Source organism: Takifugu rubripes, chromosome 3 (genome assembly GCF_901000725.2).
Source record: "Takifugu rubripes chromosome 3, fTakRub1.2, whole genome shotgun sequence".
NCBI lineage: Eukaryota > Metazoa > Chordata > Actinopteri > Tetraodontiformes > Tetraodontidae > Takifugu > Takifugu rubripes.
Window position 1 is genome coordinate 10,339,551 of NC_042287.1, and position 15,256 is coordinate 10,354,806.

Genomic DNA, 15,256 nt, shown 5'->3' on the forward strand with positions numbered 1-15,256 from the left:
CACTGTATCTGTGCGTGCGTCTGTGTGTGTGCGCGCCTGCGTGTGTGTGTACGTACGTATTTTTACCACAAGGTTACTATTACCATTAAAGTTTAGAGTACCTGTTGTAAACTTTATTGGCGGTGTAAAGCCAGGGCTGCGCATCTTTTGTTCCTCTGTGCCGGCCTGCGCAGTGAACGCACCTCTCATCCAAACCTCTGAGACGATTTTAATTTATTAAGGGAATTTGTGTCACTGGTGAATCTACGGGTTGTAAGTCCCTGTAAAGAAAATGCATTATAAGATTTCAGCTATAACTCTCGATGTTGGACTTTGGAATTTATCACGCCATAATTATCTGGACTGTCAACAATACGACGAACCTTTTAACGTAAATTTCGATAGTTGTGCTGATAATGAAGTGAATTTCCTATATATAAGCAGAGAGCACGTTGTTCTCCGTTTTTCTGTGATGTCAGATTTATGTCCACGTTTTTAAATATTTTCCTTCATACCCACAGTGTGCTGAAAGTTTGACCCAGATTTATGTTGCAGGTTGATTTTTAAGAATTCATACCCTCATGTATAGCTGCACGCTCAAACCGTTTTTTAAATTTATGTTTATGATCTTTTTAATAGTAAAGTTTCCTCAAATCTGTGAGTAAATTTGATTTTTTTTTACAGGCATCTGAAGCCTTCAGGTGCTGAAAGCTGGTTTGCGTATCCTGGAGCTCAATCCGATCTAAAAAAACCAAACAAAAGTAGACAGGATTCATATCAACCTAAAGATTAAACTTATTCTATTTTGTTTATGCCATTCTCCTCCTTCCCCTCCAGATCTGTCTCTCTCACTCACTTTTGGCTTTTTAGGCTCACAGCTGTCGAACTGTCTCTTTTTTCCTTCGCGTGCTGAGAAGGTTCACCCATAGGTGGAAAGAAAAAAAAATCTTCGTGGCGTTTCATATCATGTGGCCATTTTTAGTTTTTGTGCGCCCCAGAAAGGAAAAGGGAGAGAAAGGAAGGGAAAAGATGGGTGCAAACATTCCTGGTTGTTAAAGGGAGAAATTTACAGCTGAGTAATAAAAGTTTACGACTGGATCCTCTCCGCCATTGGCTGGAGCTGACCACGTGGCGCACGCTCTATGAACATGAACTTTATGCTGTTGTCTATTCCCTGGTCCTTCCCTTGTATCAGCAGCAGACTAAGCTATAGGGCGTTGAAACGTCTTTTTCTCCTTCTGCTCCTGCTCGATTAGAGCAAATCCTGCACGGTCTCTCAGCGCCGTTGGACGCGATGATGGCCGGATTCGCCACTTCCTGATGGAGGGATCTTCTGGACAGTCGCCGCCTATGGAAGCCGCTGCCTGCGTTTATCCCCGTCGGAAGCAATAAAGCTGGGAGAGGGGGTGTAAGGGGGGAGAAAAAGACTTTGTTTTAGCCACAAACACGCAGCATCTGCGTCCATACACCTCCGTTGCGCCGAGGTGCGAGGACAGCCTGATGGCACAAGGGGAGATACGCGCCGTGTTGATATTTGGCTCTCGCCATCGTGACCCAGCAACTGCAGCGCTACACCACCACAGAGAGCCTGCCTTGGTAAGCTTTCTGTTTCCTATGGCGCCTTCTCTGTGCTTCTTAGAAGGCTAGCATTTTGGTGGTTGCTATGCTGAGATCAGTGCTGTAAGGACTGTTCTCGGGGTAGAGAGGGGTGATTTGACCTGACCTATAGCCTGTAGCCACATTCGTTACGCGGCCATCATTACTGCATTTGTGGTGTAACAGCACCTGTGTGTTCACGGCATTTCCAGTCAGCACTAGCCGAGCATTTCGGGCCGCTCTGCCAATCGGTTGTAATAAATTTCCTACTGATAATAAAGTTTGTCATCAGTCATAGGCCCCTGTGACCAGGCAGTGACAAATTACAATCAGAGCTGCCTGATGTGTTCTAATTATTTCCCCTTTTAATAGTTATTGTGACTTGTATTTATTTGTGTGCCAGCAGCTTGGGGAACACGCATTCTCTCTCTACTTTTCTCTCCCTCCCTCTCTCTCTGACACGCACACACACACGCACAATATTTACAGTCACAGAAAACTGTCATTCCCTGCAGTGCCCCCTAGCGATCAGAGGCGTTGCTTGCGGAAGAGGGCGGGTGTTGTTTATGGCTGCTGGTTTTCGGCTGCGGTGTCAGCTGACCCAGTTGAGTTACTGCTGCCAGCCAGTAACCGCGCAGGCTGACACCGAGGAGCGTTTCTCTGTGGTGGTTATTGTTGTTGCTGTAATTGTCACTCTGCGGTGGGAGATTTCCCTTAGCTTTCTTCTTATTAATAGTATTGTGTAATGACTGGCTGCTGTAACATAATTGCTGACAACATTGTGGCAAGCAACAATAGGTTTTATTTCAAATGTGTTGGGAAAAACTCGTTACAGATGTTTTCATTTCCATAAAACCAGCAGCAATAAAAATAATCCTTGTCCGATTATAGCACAATATTGTGATCTCACACGCACACAGCTCACCTTCGAGAAGAACAAAAGAAGGCAATCTAAGATTTATAGGTAATCTATAATTAGGCTTTGAATAGGGAGAATATAGGGACATTAAATCTTCGATCACCTTTTTGTTGTACTGTAGCACAGACGGGTGGAATGTAGAAACATTTTTTTGCTTACAGGTATTTTTTTTCCTTTTAAAGAAAATCAACGGGTGTTTCTCCAAAGAGAATCTCCTCTATGGTGAAACGTGCCTTTAATTGCAATTTCACCGTCCGGCATCGTTTGAGGGCTTACTTTTAACCACGTGATTGGCTTTGCCTTTATGAAAGATTGGTGTTGCAATGGAACGTGTCCTCATGCTGATCCAGTGCCTGCAGAGAGAGACCCAGAGAGAGGGAGTGAGAGAGAGCCAGAGACCATAACAAGTCATTTTGATTGTTGGCTAAATCTTGTTTTAAAATGCGAGGAGGAAACCGCAGTGTATTGTTTTGGCCTGCAGTGTTTTAAAGAGGCAGAGATAGCTCTGTATTAAGCTCCATGCAGTCATGAATCTGTCCGCATCACCACATTTAGAACCCCACTTACAAATCCCGGCAGGGCAAAAAAATTTTGCCCACTAATGGTCATAATTTATGACGTGTGGATCAACATGGGCTCATTGAGCAACAGCTTCCTGAGTGCTTAACGAGCATAAAGTCGGACACTTCCGGACATTAATTGGACCAGACTATGTTAAAGTGCTTATAGAGGGCTTTGCATTGTATATTTGAATTTTGCTTGAAGCGACGTTGGGTGGGGGGAGTAAAAGGGTCTGACCAGACTTTTCCTCTTTGTTTTTAATTATGCCTTGTAATACCGAAATTCTACAGGTTCCTTACAAGTAATTCTGATGAATGTGGTGAGGGTGGACATTGACATGCATTTAATAAGCGCACAGAGGGGAAGTGGGAACAACATGGCTGGGCCCTGGGAGCTGAACGGGGGCCGATTTAAACGGGCCTGCCGCTCCAAAAAGTTTTTTATACATTAAAAAACAGCGAAACGATAGAAAGCCTATTATTGGACCCAGATGTATGAAAAGACAGTAAAAATATTCAAGGATAACGTACAATTCCCATAATGACGTCCAAATAATGATAGCATTCAAATAAACTACCACAAGAAGGCAGCCGAAGTATTTATGAATTAATTAGTAATGGTAATTTTAAGCCCCCATCTTTGCTCCGTGGGAGTTGTTAAGAATTCATTATTTTTCTCCTGTGGTCCTTCGTCCAATACTGTTTATGAATTCCTTTGCACACCAAACGGCTTCGGTCCTCTCAGCATCAAAAGCTCCGCGCGTGATTTGCGTTTTTTTTTCTGGCCGCAATAAAACACTAAAACTCGAGGGAAACAATGACCTTTCTAATTCTGCACACTGGCTCAACCACGGCTGCATTCCTGCCCCTCCAGTCTAATCTGGTTTTAGTGTTCAACCTTTATTTACAGCCTAAACTTTTGGACCCGTGTTTCTTACAGGGAAGGCGACAAACAACAGTTTAGGAAAATCTTCCTAACTAAATTAATATTGTCGAAACACTAAAATACAAAAAGGCACTGTAGCAGTTTTTTTTAAAAAAGCTATTGAATTAAGTTTCAATTATTGAAAATGTAATGCTACATCCTATAATTGGTAAATGACGCAACTATCTTTATCTTGTATACAACCTCACATTGAGACTACAATTAAATGTGGATTATTCTTTCCTTTGATTTAAACTTAAATCCATGCTGCGGTCAATGACATGAAAGATCAATTATTTTAGTTCGCTTAAAGTCAATTGGTTGGAGTTTTAATAATGAATCTTTAGTATAAATGTACACTTGTGTTTTCCAGACCGTCGTTATTGGATTCGCTTCTTATTGATTTTAGCTGCAAAGTCAAATCTTGGGACTGAATAAGGGGCTGTTCCAGCCGCCAACGCTCGTCTGTTATTTGCACCGAATATGTGCCATGTCACATGTGGCCACGAATAAGGTGAAGGGGGACTTTTATTGCACCGGATACTTCCTTCTCTTTGTTCTTGTCTCTTTTATGGGTCTATTCAGGATCCCAAAGAAGAGACCAAACAGTGTTCCACGTTTCGTTCAGGAAATCTCTGTAGTGGAACAATATTGGCTCCGGCCATTGGCAGCTGCATTTGAGGACATTTTCAATAACTTTGGTTATTTTATGGACAGCTGTCCAGTTAGTGGGAGCGAGGACAATGCATTTAAAAATGCCGTGTGTGTGTGTGCGTTTTCACCAATTCTTCAGTTCAAAAATATTTTTTTTCTTGAAAAACAGAAATGGGGGCTTTTGTGGGAATGCGCCCTCGTTCGTGGCATAGATTCTTTTGCATTTTCGAATTACAGGACAGATTACTGATGGGGAACTTTACGCAGTGAGATGAATGACAAGTAAAACAAACAGGCGCTCCGGTTTGGCTTTATTTTCACAGAGCATCTGCTAACCCATCATTTACAGTTCAGATAATTATTGGTTCCCCGTGTGTGTGTGTGTGTGTGTGTGTGTGTGTGCGTGCGCGCGCGTGTCAGAGGAATGTCGAAGAGTGATCAGGACGGTTGAAAATGAAGCAGTTTTTTTGTGGTTTCTGTAATTTAGCCTAAAAGTTTGTGCGTTGAAAGCATGTCGGTCTGCTGTGAGTGGAAGGAAGAATGTACCTGAGCGTGAACATCGAGCACAGTTGGCCTGTGGAGAATTTGGACTGTCAGTCGCATAACTGGATCTGGAGTGACAGAAAGGCACCCCCCCAGACGCTGGAGCCTTGCGTGTTCGTGTTCAGGCAGCCTTCTGCCTGTCGCCGTCACATGCTCGGCGGTGCCTTCATTTCTGAATGTGGGAGATTGCTGCTCGTGTTACGGGAGTTTTTGTTGTGCTGCGGAGATAGTTGTTGGTGAGCTGGGGAACGTCACTTGCTTTATTGCCCTCACAGAAGAGACACCATAAACGCATTCTTACCACTTACACCCTCCCCCAGTTCTCTTCTAAAGCACAGAAATTACTCACGAGCCACACAATTTATACTCAACGGTAATATGGATGGAATAAACAATATATGCAAGCATCATTTTAGCCTTTAGAGAGGCGACGCGCCCTATGAGATGCCCACATGCTTGGAGTGGTAACGAGAAATTTGGAAATAGACACGTGAGGAGAGAAAAGGGAAAAGATGGAAACACTGAGCCCAATGGGCGTTAATCGCATAATACTAACGTAATTAGTGTTTCATTTAATTACATTTCCATTCGTTAAGACACCTTGAGGAAAGAGCTCTTCCACCTTTAATGCCCCCCTGTGCTGAATGACATTGTTCACATTCTGCATCACATTCCTCCGTAAATACCACATTCGCCGGTGCTTTAGTCGCAAAACGTCTCATGCAGCCAAGCTGTGCGCCACTCCAACTCTGCGCCGTGTTTATCGGCATTTAGCTGTAATGTTCAAGCTCCAAGCTAAAAGCTACAGTTCCCTCTCAACTCCTGCCTCTCAATTGGCGGAGAGTAGTCAGCTGACACTGTCATATTGTCTCTCACCGAGCCAAGCCTCAGCTATAACACTCGGGTTTGTGCGTTTTAACCGGAGATTGGAAATTAATAATATTGAATCCTCAAAGTAGCCCACGTTCCGGTAGAGACAGAAAGTCGTGGAAAAAAAGAAGACGCTGGAGAAAGGTGTGGTTAGTTGACACAAACGGGAAGAAGATTTACTCCTGCGAGCGAGGTTGTAAAGAGACCGATAAAGAAGTGGGGAGAGTTGGAGAGAGGGTTAAAAGCAAGATATGAATTCTTATTTTGCAAACCCGTCGCTCTCCTGCCATTTATCCGGTGGTCAAGACGTCCTGCCTAACGTGCCCCTCAACTCTACCACCTATGACACAGTCAGACATTTTTCGTCGTATGGAGCTGCTGTGACCCAGAATCGGATATATGCGCCCTTCTACTCTCCGCAAGACAATGTGGTTTTTGGGTCCGGCAGAGCGCAGTACGACTATGGATCAAACGTGTTTCTTCAAGACAAGGACGTGCTTCCGAGTTGCAGACAGACAAACATGGGACTCAGTACGCAGAGCCACATTGCTCAAGAGTACAGTTTGGATCAAGGCAGGACGGGAACGCAGGAGCAGAAAAGCAACATCCCGATCTACCCGTGGATGCAGCGGATGAACTCACACAGCGGTGAGTTTTACTACGACAAATAAATTAAGGAAATGGGCCAGTTTTACGATATGTCTTACCAAGAGAGTAAGTTACTTTTTACGACCCCATAAAACATTACTGTATCCCCTCGACCTGTAGATGGGCCTTTGCATGTGCAAATAAACAGCTTTCATTTTTACGATTGATAATCAGCAGCGTGAGGGAGCCAGGAGCGCATTTACTGTCGCGATTTTATTAGCTGAGATTACAGAGGAATATATGGTGTTTGGGATATGATTACAGATTAAAGTGTTTAGTTTTTTCTCCTTAGATCTGGCTCCCAATTATGTTGATAAGTTAATCTCTCCAGTTTAGCAGCGATACCACAGCACACAAAGCCATGTCATAAACTGTGATTGCGCCCAGCAAATGATTTCACTCAGCGTCTCCACTTTGTATCTGACCAGGAGTCGGCTACGGGACGGACAGGCGCAGAGGACGTCAGATATACTCTCGTTATCAAACGCTCGAGCTCGAGAAGGAGTTTCACTTCAACCGCTACCTGACCAGGCGCAGACGCATCGAAATCGCCAACGCGCTGTGTCTGACGGAGCGCCAGATCAAAATCTGGTTCCAGAACCGACGCATGAAATGGAAGAAAGAGAGCAACCTGACCTCCACGGTGACTGGCAGCGAACAGACAGGAGGCTCCCAGGAGGAGCGAGAGGATCGCGGTGGCGCAACGGAAGAAGGGAAGGATGAGGATAAAAAGAAAGAATAGGCGAAATAAAGAACACCTGAGGATCACCGAGTCTCAACATAACTACCTAAAAAAAATTACATAGACTTGAGAGCGACTTTACTGCATGATGGCTACCCCGCAGCTTTGTCACTTATATTCCACGTTAACCACAGGAGCGTTCCAAAATATTTCAGCAGCCAAATATGGCCACCGTGACATTTGAAGTTGTTTTTTGTGCAATGTCACACACGTATTGTGAGAATAGAAGTATTATTTTTTTATTTTATTTTCCATGTCAGTAAAAATGTATCCAGTCTCCCCAACACCCCACCACTCACTGTGAACTCTTTGATCAGTGTTTGACTTTAACTCAATGTTTCCACATGTACATTCCACGGAAGGAAAAGACCAGACGGACACCGGAGAAAAATCTACTACTTGAACTGTCTGCATTGAATGTGTCGAGGTGAAAGTTGCACGGACACGCAGTCCAAACAAATGAACGGCTGTAAATAATCAAAGGAGCAGCGTATTTGTATTATATTAATGCTTTGAGGACTTCATGTGCATTTACCCGCTGATAGCCGCTGCACACACAGACTGCGCTGAGCCCTCTTTTTTTTTTAAACCTTAGACTTTCCTTGTGAGGTATACATTTGTACACTCGTAATTCTTGGCATTTATTTTCAACTTACAACTACATGTTTTGTCCCAATTGTGTATCATGAAATAAAGTATTTGTTAAACTTTCAGCCTCGTCTTGCGCCTTTGTCATGAAAGCTCCCTCTCCAGCTCAAAAAGAAAAGAAAATAAAGAATGGGAAGCTTTAAAATATTAAAGTATATGCATTAATACCAGAGTGGGATTGGGGCTTATTTTGGAGGGGTCTTTATCATGATCTTTGTACCCATCAAATAGCTTCCAACGTGCTACACGAGACCAAAACCAATGACGTGATCTTACGTACTTTTTGCGTCTAAACTATACATTTTTAATGAACACTGGGAGTGCAACAGTCTCCAATATGAAGTTTAAATATCAAAATCCCGTAAATCTATAGACATTATAACTTGCAGCGACAGCTTAAAGTCAAAGTGCGTAAATTGCTTCCAACAATGTGGCCATTAAAAAAGCGAATATCGTATTATTATTATTATTATTATTATTATTATTATCATCATTATTATTATCATTATTATTATTATTAGCTATGTTGTGTGACTGACGGCGCGTCATGGCCGGACTGTGGCCGCTACTGACCGCTCTCTCCCATACCAGACACCAGGTGACGCTCTTGTCTTACTGTCTTGCCCCTTTTTTTTGCGCTAAAGCTCCTCGCCTGGTCTTCACCAACCATGCAGCTCAAAGTTTACCGGACACGTTTCTCCTATTCATCAATATCCCCATTCAGTATCAAAGCCAATTTATGACTGGCCAACATGCGCACGTGATCCCATACAAATACCCCATATTTGGGCAGCGCCCATCGGATCAAGAATTAAAAAAAAGACAGCAAAGCCAACTCCACCTATAAATCCTGGATTATTTTATAGCACAGGCAACCTTGAATTTCCGAAAAGCGACCGCAAAGAAAAGCAATGATCAACAAAAACAAGGAAACAGTAGGCAACCCGCCGCCCTCTGTAGTTTGAGAAAAAACACGTAAAAGTATTATCTCTTATGTTGACTGCTCGAATCCCAGGGAGGCAAGCGCGACAACTTCTGACATTATGTTTAGTTTCGATCTGTCTGAGCGCAGGTCCGGCCGTTATGAAGGTGTTAACGGGATATTCACTTGTCCAGTTCCCACGACCTCCACTAAACGGGAGGAGATGAAAACTAGCCTGCGTGGCAGCGCGGAGACTCTTCTCCCGTCAGGACCACAGATCACCATGGTCTCCAGCAGCACGACCGTGGACGCAAGCGGGCTGAGCTACGGCGGCAACACACTGCTGGGACTAGGCGCAGACAGAGACCCGGAGAGGAGCGCAAAACTCGGCGGCAACAAGAGCCAGGAGAGCGAGAGAAGTGCGGAAAACGCGCAAACCGTCAAGCGAAACCCTCAAGTGACCGAGCGTCCGGACAGTGAGCAGCAGCCGCAGATTTATCCATGGATGACAAAGCTGCACATGAACCACGGTAAAGTTTGGCTATATTTGCTAAAGTGAGGCTAAGATGCTTTCCCTTATGGACTCTTTAGGCAGCGACGCCGCTTTCGGGCGTTCCACTTTCCCTCTTGAGTTTTATAGGCCAAACGCAGGAAATAATAAAAACTCGCGGTCATAAATTTTATGACAAAGGCATCCATTGCTCGTAAACCTGCTCTGTAACGACGAAGAGGTGATCTGTGGGGTGATTTATGGCGGTATAATTGGATTAAAGGACAAAATTGTGATAAAACTATGAAATAATATTTACAAATTCGGCTTCTACCTTTAGTGTATTGCTTCGCTTATTGACTTAGCCAAGCTACATGTTTTACATTATCAGTTTGTATGCGTGGGAGTAGCTTTAGCCTTAAAATGAACTCTGGGAACGACTAATGCCCTGACCCAATGGTGAACTTTTCACCTCAAAATTTTTTGAATAGACGTGCCCCTTCTGCACACCCTGCACCCTCGTCCGGGCTGCGCACATATAGAATATTTACAAAAGCAGCCATTTCGGATTTAGTGTGAAACATTCCGGTGCCCACTGGGGATTTATTCATGTTTCCCAAATACCAAATACTTTGCTTAGGGCGCATGTGCCTTGTAAACTAGATTATATCTGGAGGGGAGGAAAGAAAATCAAATTTAACCTTTCACTTTCTATTTTCTTTCCTCTTTTTATTCCCGTAGAAGTTTTGAATTACCGTAAGACGGTTGCTCATGTCGGTTTTGCCTCAGGCTTTCATATTTACATTTTAAAAGATAGCATTTGGTGTACTTTGAAAGCTTATCCTTAATAGGCCGTTTTAGGACAGTTGAGTGTTGACTGTAAAATGAATTCTGATCATTAAAATGAAGGTGTAAAAGATTTTTGCCTACAGTTTTTATTTTCTTTTATTAAAACCTATATTTTCTTGAATGCAGATGACTAATATAGCCTTTTCGTTTATAATAATACAATATTTTAATACCACTTCAGAATCGGAGGGTAAACGTTCCAGGACCAGTTACACCCGCTACCAGACTCTGGAGCTGGAGAAAGAATTTCACTTCAACCGGTACCTGAGCCGCCGCAGGCGCATCGAGATCGCGCACAACCTGTGTCTAAACGAGAGGCAGATCAAAATCTGGTTTCAGAACAGAAGAATGAAATGGAAGAAAGACTCAAAGATCAAAGTGAAGGAGTAGGACGTGTGCACCAGGGAACGAGGAAGCATGCCTAGCATTTCACAGGCCAGCAGTGCGCATTGCTGGTGAGCCGCCTGACCTCCGGATGAACCGCCAGGCAGCAGTGACATCATGACATCGCTCTGTGCGCTTCATCACCAATTATGTGTCACTCGCTGCAGTTTGGGACCTAATGTATTGAATATCACTCACTTTGATCTATTGGTTTACATTTCTAAATTAATTTGCCGCTGTGCGATGATAACCTTACTTTGCGGAGCAGAGAGGACGCGAGGTTCAGGGGAGACGGGGTCCTTCACGCTGCAAGGCTTTTTGCTCTGCAGGGCACTGAAAGCATAGCCGCACAAAGCACTTCTGGACTATGTTTTAAACACGAGTACACGCCGTTTCATACTCCTCTATAACTGTGATCATACATTTATTGCTGATTCACAAATATGTCTTATCGTCACTTTTTTTTTTAAACAAAACATTAATATGTTGGTGTGTAAAATAGTCAGAACGTGGTCGGCCGTGTTATATGTTTTGTGAACTAATTTTCTGTGCTTGTAGTCCACCCATGCTGTCCTGGTGAACCTTCCTGACTGTATGTGTATTGTCTTGCGCAATTAACCCATTTCCACGTTACGGAAATGGCTTGATTGTTAATCTGAAACAATAAAGTCGCAGTCTCGAGTGATCAGTGTTATTTTTCCTGATGTAAGACGTTGTTACTTGTCTACCGATTAGCACTGATGATGGACAAACGCGTCCTGAAGTTTAAGACCCTCATAAAACTTCATTGCCCCATTTCCACTGGCGGACTCCAGTTTCCTGTTTGGTCAGGGAAGGAAGAGACCCTGTGACAACAATCACCCACCAAAACAAAGCCACTGGTTTCCTCTCGCCGTCACTGCGGAGGCCATATGGCAAATCTGGTTTTCCACCATTGTATTTAAAACTAACTATCAATTGGACTAAAAAGCAGGCAGTTTAGCGGGATTGCTGCGGTCAGCAGAAGCGTCCATGCCAACAGTGCAGTCGAAAATGAGACAAACTGTCCCAAACGTAATAAAAAAAATAGTTAAAATTAACTCACCTCTCAACATAAAAGAGTCAACTTCCTATGAGAAGCGGTCAGCGCAGCGTCCACTGTCTCTGCTGCGGCCTAATCTTTACGTGGACAATGTATTGAATCCCTTTTTGTAGGCCTATGTCTTTCTTTTAGGGTATTTTAAAGTTTACAAGGTTACATATGCCAATTGCCCCAAGCAGGGCCTGTGAATGGTGCATGGGAAGCACGTGGTGCCATTTAAGTGGGTTTTATGGCCTGGAAGAGCTGACAAACCTTCGATATATACACATCATATATAATCTTAACTGTCCGGAATCGCAGCTGCTGGCTGCTCCTTATCTGGGGAAGAAAGGGCTTTGTGGCACTGAGGATGCACAACCTTCCTCCGGACTGCGGAGCTGCAGCGGAGCACCGGGAGCTCTAGTAAGTTGATTTTGAAGTTTGTATTTACACGTCTTTGAGGGAGCCTTTTTTTTTTTTTTTTTTTTTTTTTTACTATAGCAGCACTACATTTGCAAACGGGTTGATTTATGAATTAAGTGCGTTAACGAGCAGCGAATTATTAATTTTATACAACCATATAATTGTTGATATTCTGTAAATTGGATGACATTGAGATTAATATGATAGCATAAAAAAGACGAACGCGTATTGCGTCGATGTTGCTTTCTTGCATCGTTTGTATAATATGCAAATCATTATTGTGTCATTTTCGGTTTACAAATTAAAGATATCTTCAGTGAAGTGACTGGAGTGGAGTAGCTACTCGTTCAACAGTTTATTCCTGTCTCAGAATAGAAAAAAAATAAGAAAGAAAATGACTGAGACGAATGAAAAGTTGTTTAGAAGCAGCAATAGCCTTAATACATAAATTGATTAATTAAAAAACTGCCGTTCACTATACGCCCACATTACTCTCCTCCGCATCTTTCTCCTCCTTCCTTCCATCTTTTTTCCTGCGCATTAGATTCTTAACCCATATAAAATAATGTTGTTACCGCTGTACTCGATTTTTCTCTTCATTCAAGTAAAACCTTTGTTGTATTTTCATGGACAATTTCGTAAATATCAGTTGGAGACAACAGTTTTGTGAAAACTAAACAACAAAGCGTCTTGTTTGTGACTGTTTTTTCTCGATACTCCTTCTGAGTTGTTGCAGCGGCCTATTATTGAACGACTGAATTGATCAGTATGGAGATTGATGAGGTGGTTTGATCTGATAAACTCGATAATTTTCTCTTTTTCTCTGGTGCACGCATTTAATTCTTCATATATAAACGAGTTTTGCGGCCCAATGGAATCACTGTCCCTGTTTGTGTGCGTGAACGAGATATGTGGTTTTGGAGGACGTGAACTGAGGTCAGAGCTGCAGCGGGACTGTGCTGTGACCGAGGGGACGTTTTACTGGGAAACACGCAGTTTTGCCTTTGTGCTTTGTGCTAAAAAAAATAGAATCTGTCTTTCTCCTGTGTGCAATGGTCTTGATACACACGTCCGATAGGGGGCACTGTGTAACACGGTGATGGTTTACTTTATTCAAATCTTAATTTATTTTGTGCACTTTTTTCAGATATTTTCTTGTCTTTACATTCTAAGCTGTGTCAATAATCATCCTGAAAGAATGCAATATGTGCCTTTACTGTAAAAAAGAACAACTTAACATCAGAAGTGACACTTGTTCAGAATCTAGCTTCTGAATGATCAGTATGCTAATAGATTTTAAAAGGAAGTTTGGATCAAAGATACTCTGGTTGGAACCACTTTCGCTGAGGTAAAGGTAGACAGTCCAAATGTCCCTTTCACTGCTGGCTCTGAGTTGCTATAATTCCTTTTGGTTCCCTCCAGGACTGACACTATCATCATTCAGTCCGCAGGGGTCATTTCCGGGTGAGCCTGGACGTCCGTCAGACTCAACCCAAATAAGAAGACAGAAGTCTCTTTAAAACCGAGTTTAAATTTATTCTCAATGTCATCAAGTGATTACTCATATTTCAGGTTCCCTGAAATCCAGGGAATTCTATTCATGGAATGTTTGCCCAAGGAAACACTCAGAATGATGTTTTTCCCCTGACAGAAAACGACCCGTCCTGATTATTTGTCCTCGGAGTCACATCTCTAAAAGATATGTCAAATGTCAAAACTTTTCTAGGACACACTCCTTTCAATTAAGATAACATATCAGAGGCACAGAGATCAGTAACATGAAACAGCGGCACAAAATGAACTTTAGCTGGGATTCAACCATTAACCAAAGAAACGAGAAATATGCTTTCACATATATATATAAAACAATATTTGTTTTAATCTAATTTAATCTCTTGCTCATATTTCCTCGGACTTATTTAACATTTGTTTGGAATAATTAGTGTTAAACTGTGTGAAGTGATTACACTGAAATAAACACCAACCAAAATACTGCACGTTATTTAATTTTTTTTTTTTTTTTTCTGTTTTCTTTTTCTTCCAGGTCGATCTTCTGGTGAGAATGCATGGAAACATGGGGGCTTCTCTACCCCCCAGTAAGTGTTCTCCATCATCCTACCTGGCTTGAATGGAGAGATGTGACACTTCAGTGAGTTTGCTGTTTTAGCCGGAAGCTGACTATAGAGGCACTGAAGCCTGGACCCAGAATCAATTAAATAACTTCCACTTTTAAAGAAAATGAACATCATCATTTTAGTTCATTTATATCGTTATCAAAATATTTTGCAGGCTTAAACCACATTAATGTGTGAGTGGTGCTACTCATATATCTGAGCTGCTTAACCTCACCATCGTTAACACCAACCTGGTCTTTGTGTGGCAGCAGGTTTGCTAAAACCGACTCATCCCTTGCTGCTGCTTCAGGCTATTCATTCCCAAATAGTCTCCAGTCTGTCGACACTTCATTAATATGTTTTTTTTTCTTTATTTTTTTTTTTAGAAATTTCAACCGGACGATATCCACCTTAACTTTATTACACCTGGGGAGATTAAACGTGAAACGGCTATTAGGTTAACGCTTTGATTAAACGTGCGCCGCAGCAGTTTCCAGCGGGGAGCAGAAGTTATTGCTCCACTGTCTGCATCTGGGCCATGAGCTACTGTTTTGTGTCCACCTAATTAAAAACGGCCACAGACGGACCGACGGGCACCCGCATAGTTCTGCGCAGATTTACTCTGTTTACACCCCAATGCGTGAACAGGCACGTACAGCTGTTGCAGAGAAGGGGGGGAGGAGGGTTAAACAATATCTCAAATGAACAAATGAAACATCAAATTAGTCCACCTAAGGGCCTCATTTTTTGTACTTCTACATTATAACTAGTTATTGAACTAGGTGCACGATCTGAAAGCCATTTGTGTGGAGAAGGAATCCATTGCTGCCTCTCCATCAATAATCCTTGGCAGTGAACTATTGGAACCAGTCAAACGCGAGGGGTGAAACGCGGGTCAGCCTGTCTAACTAATATTAAAATGCGTCCTCC

The 15,256-nt window shown here is 42.7% G+C and overlaps 3 protein-coding genes across 5 annotated transcripts in view; all 3 read left to right on the plus strand.

Moving 5' to 3' along the window:
* The window catches only part of LOC105419977 (homeobox protein Hox-C4a), a 47,709-nt gene that overhangs the window by 20,395 nt on the left and 12,058 nt on the right, over positions 1-15,256 (plus strand). The window contains exons 1-2 of one of the 3 annotated variants that reach the window (XM_011621869.2): positions 968-1,575; positions 14,257-14,308. The exons of 1 other annotated variant lie outside the window; for it this stretch is intronic. The gene's annotated coding sequence lies outside the window, so the exon portion shown is untranslated. Of the gene's footprint in view, positions 1-967; positions 1,576-14,256; positions 14,362-15,256 lie in introns of those variants that run through there. One more of the 3 variants, XM_029833754.1, reaches the window with a different exon arrangement.
* Positions 4,799-8,150, plus strand: hoxc6a (homeobox C6a). The gene is made up of 2 exons (XM_003963064.3): positions 4,799-6,694; positions 7,123-8,150. Exons 1-2 carry the CDS (start codon positions 6,298-6,300, stop codon positions 7,434-7,436), a joined length of 711 nt encoding a protein of 236 aa, XP_003963113.1. The 5' UTR covers positions 4,799-6,297; the 3' UTR covers positions 7,437-8,150.
* On the plus strand, positions 8,867-11,412 carry hoxc5a (homeobox C5a). The gene is made up of 2 exons (XM_011621867.2): positions 8,867-9,536; positions 10,527-11,412. The coding sequence occupies exons 1-2, from the start codon at positions 9,128-9,130 to the stop codon at positions 10,733-10,735; spliced, it is 618 nt and encodes a 205-aa protein (XP_011620169.1). The 5' UTR covers positions 8,867-9,127; the 3' UTR covers positions 10,736-11,412.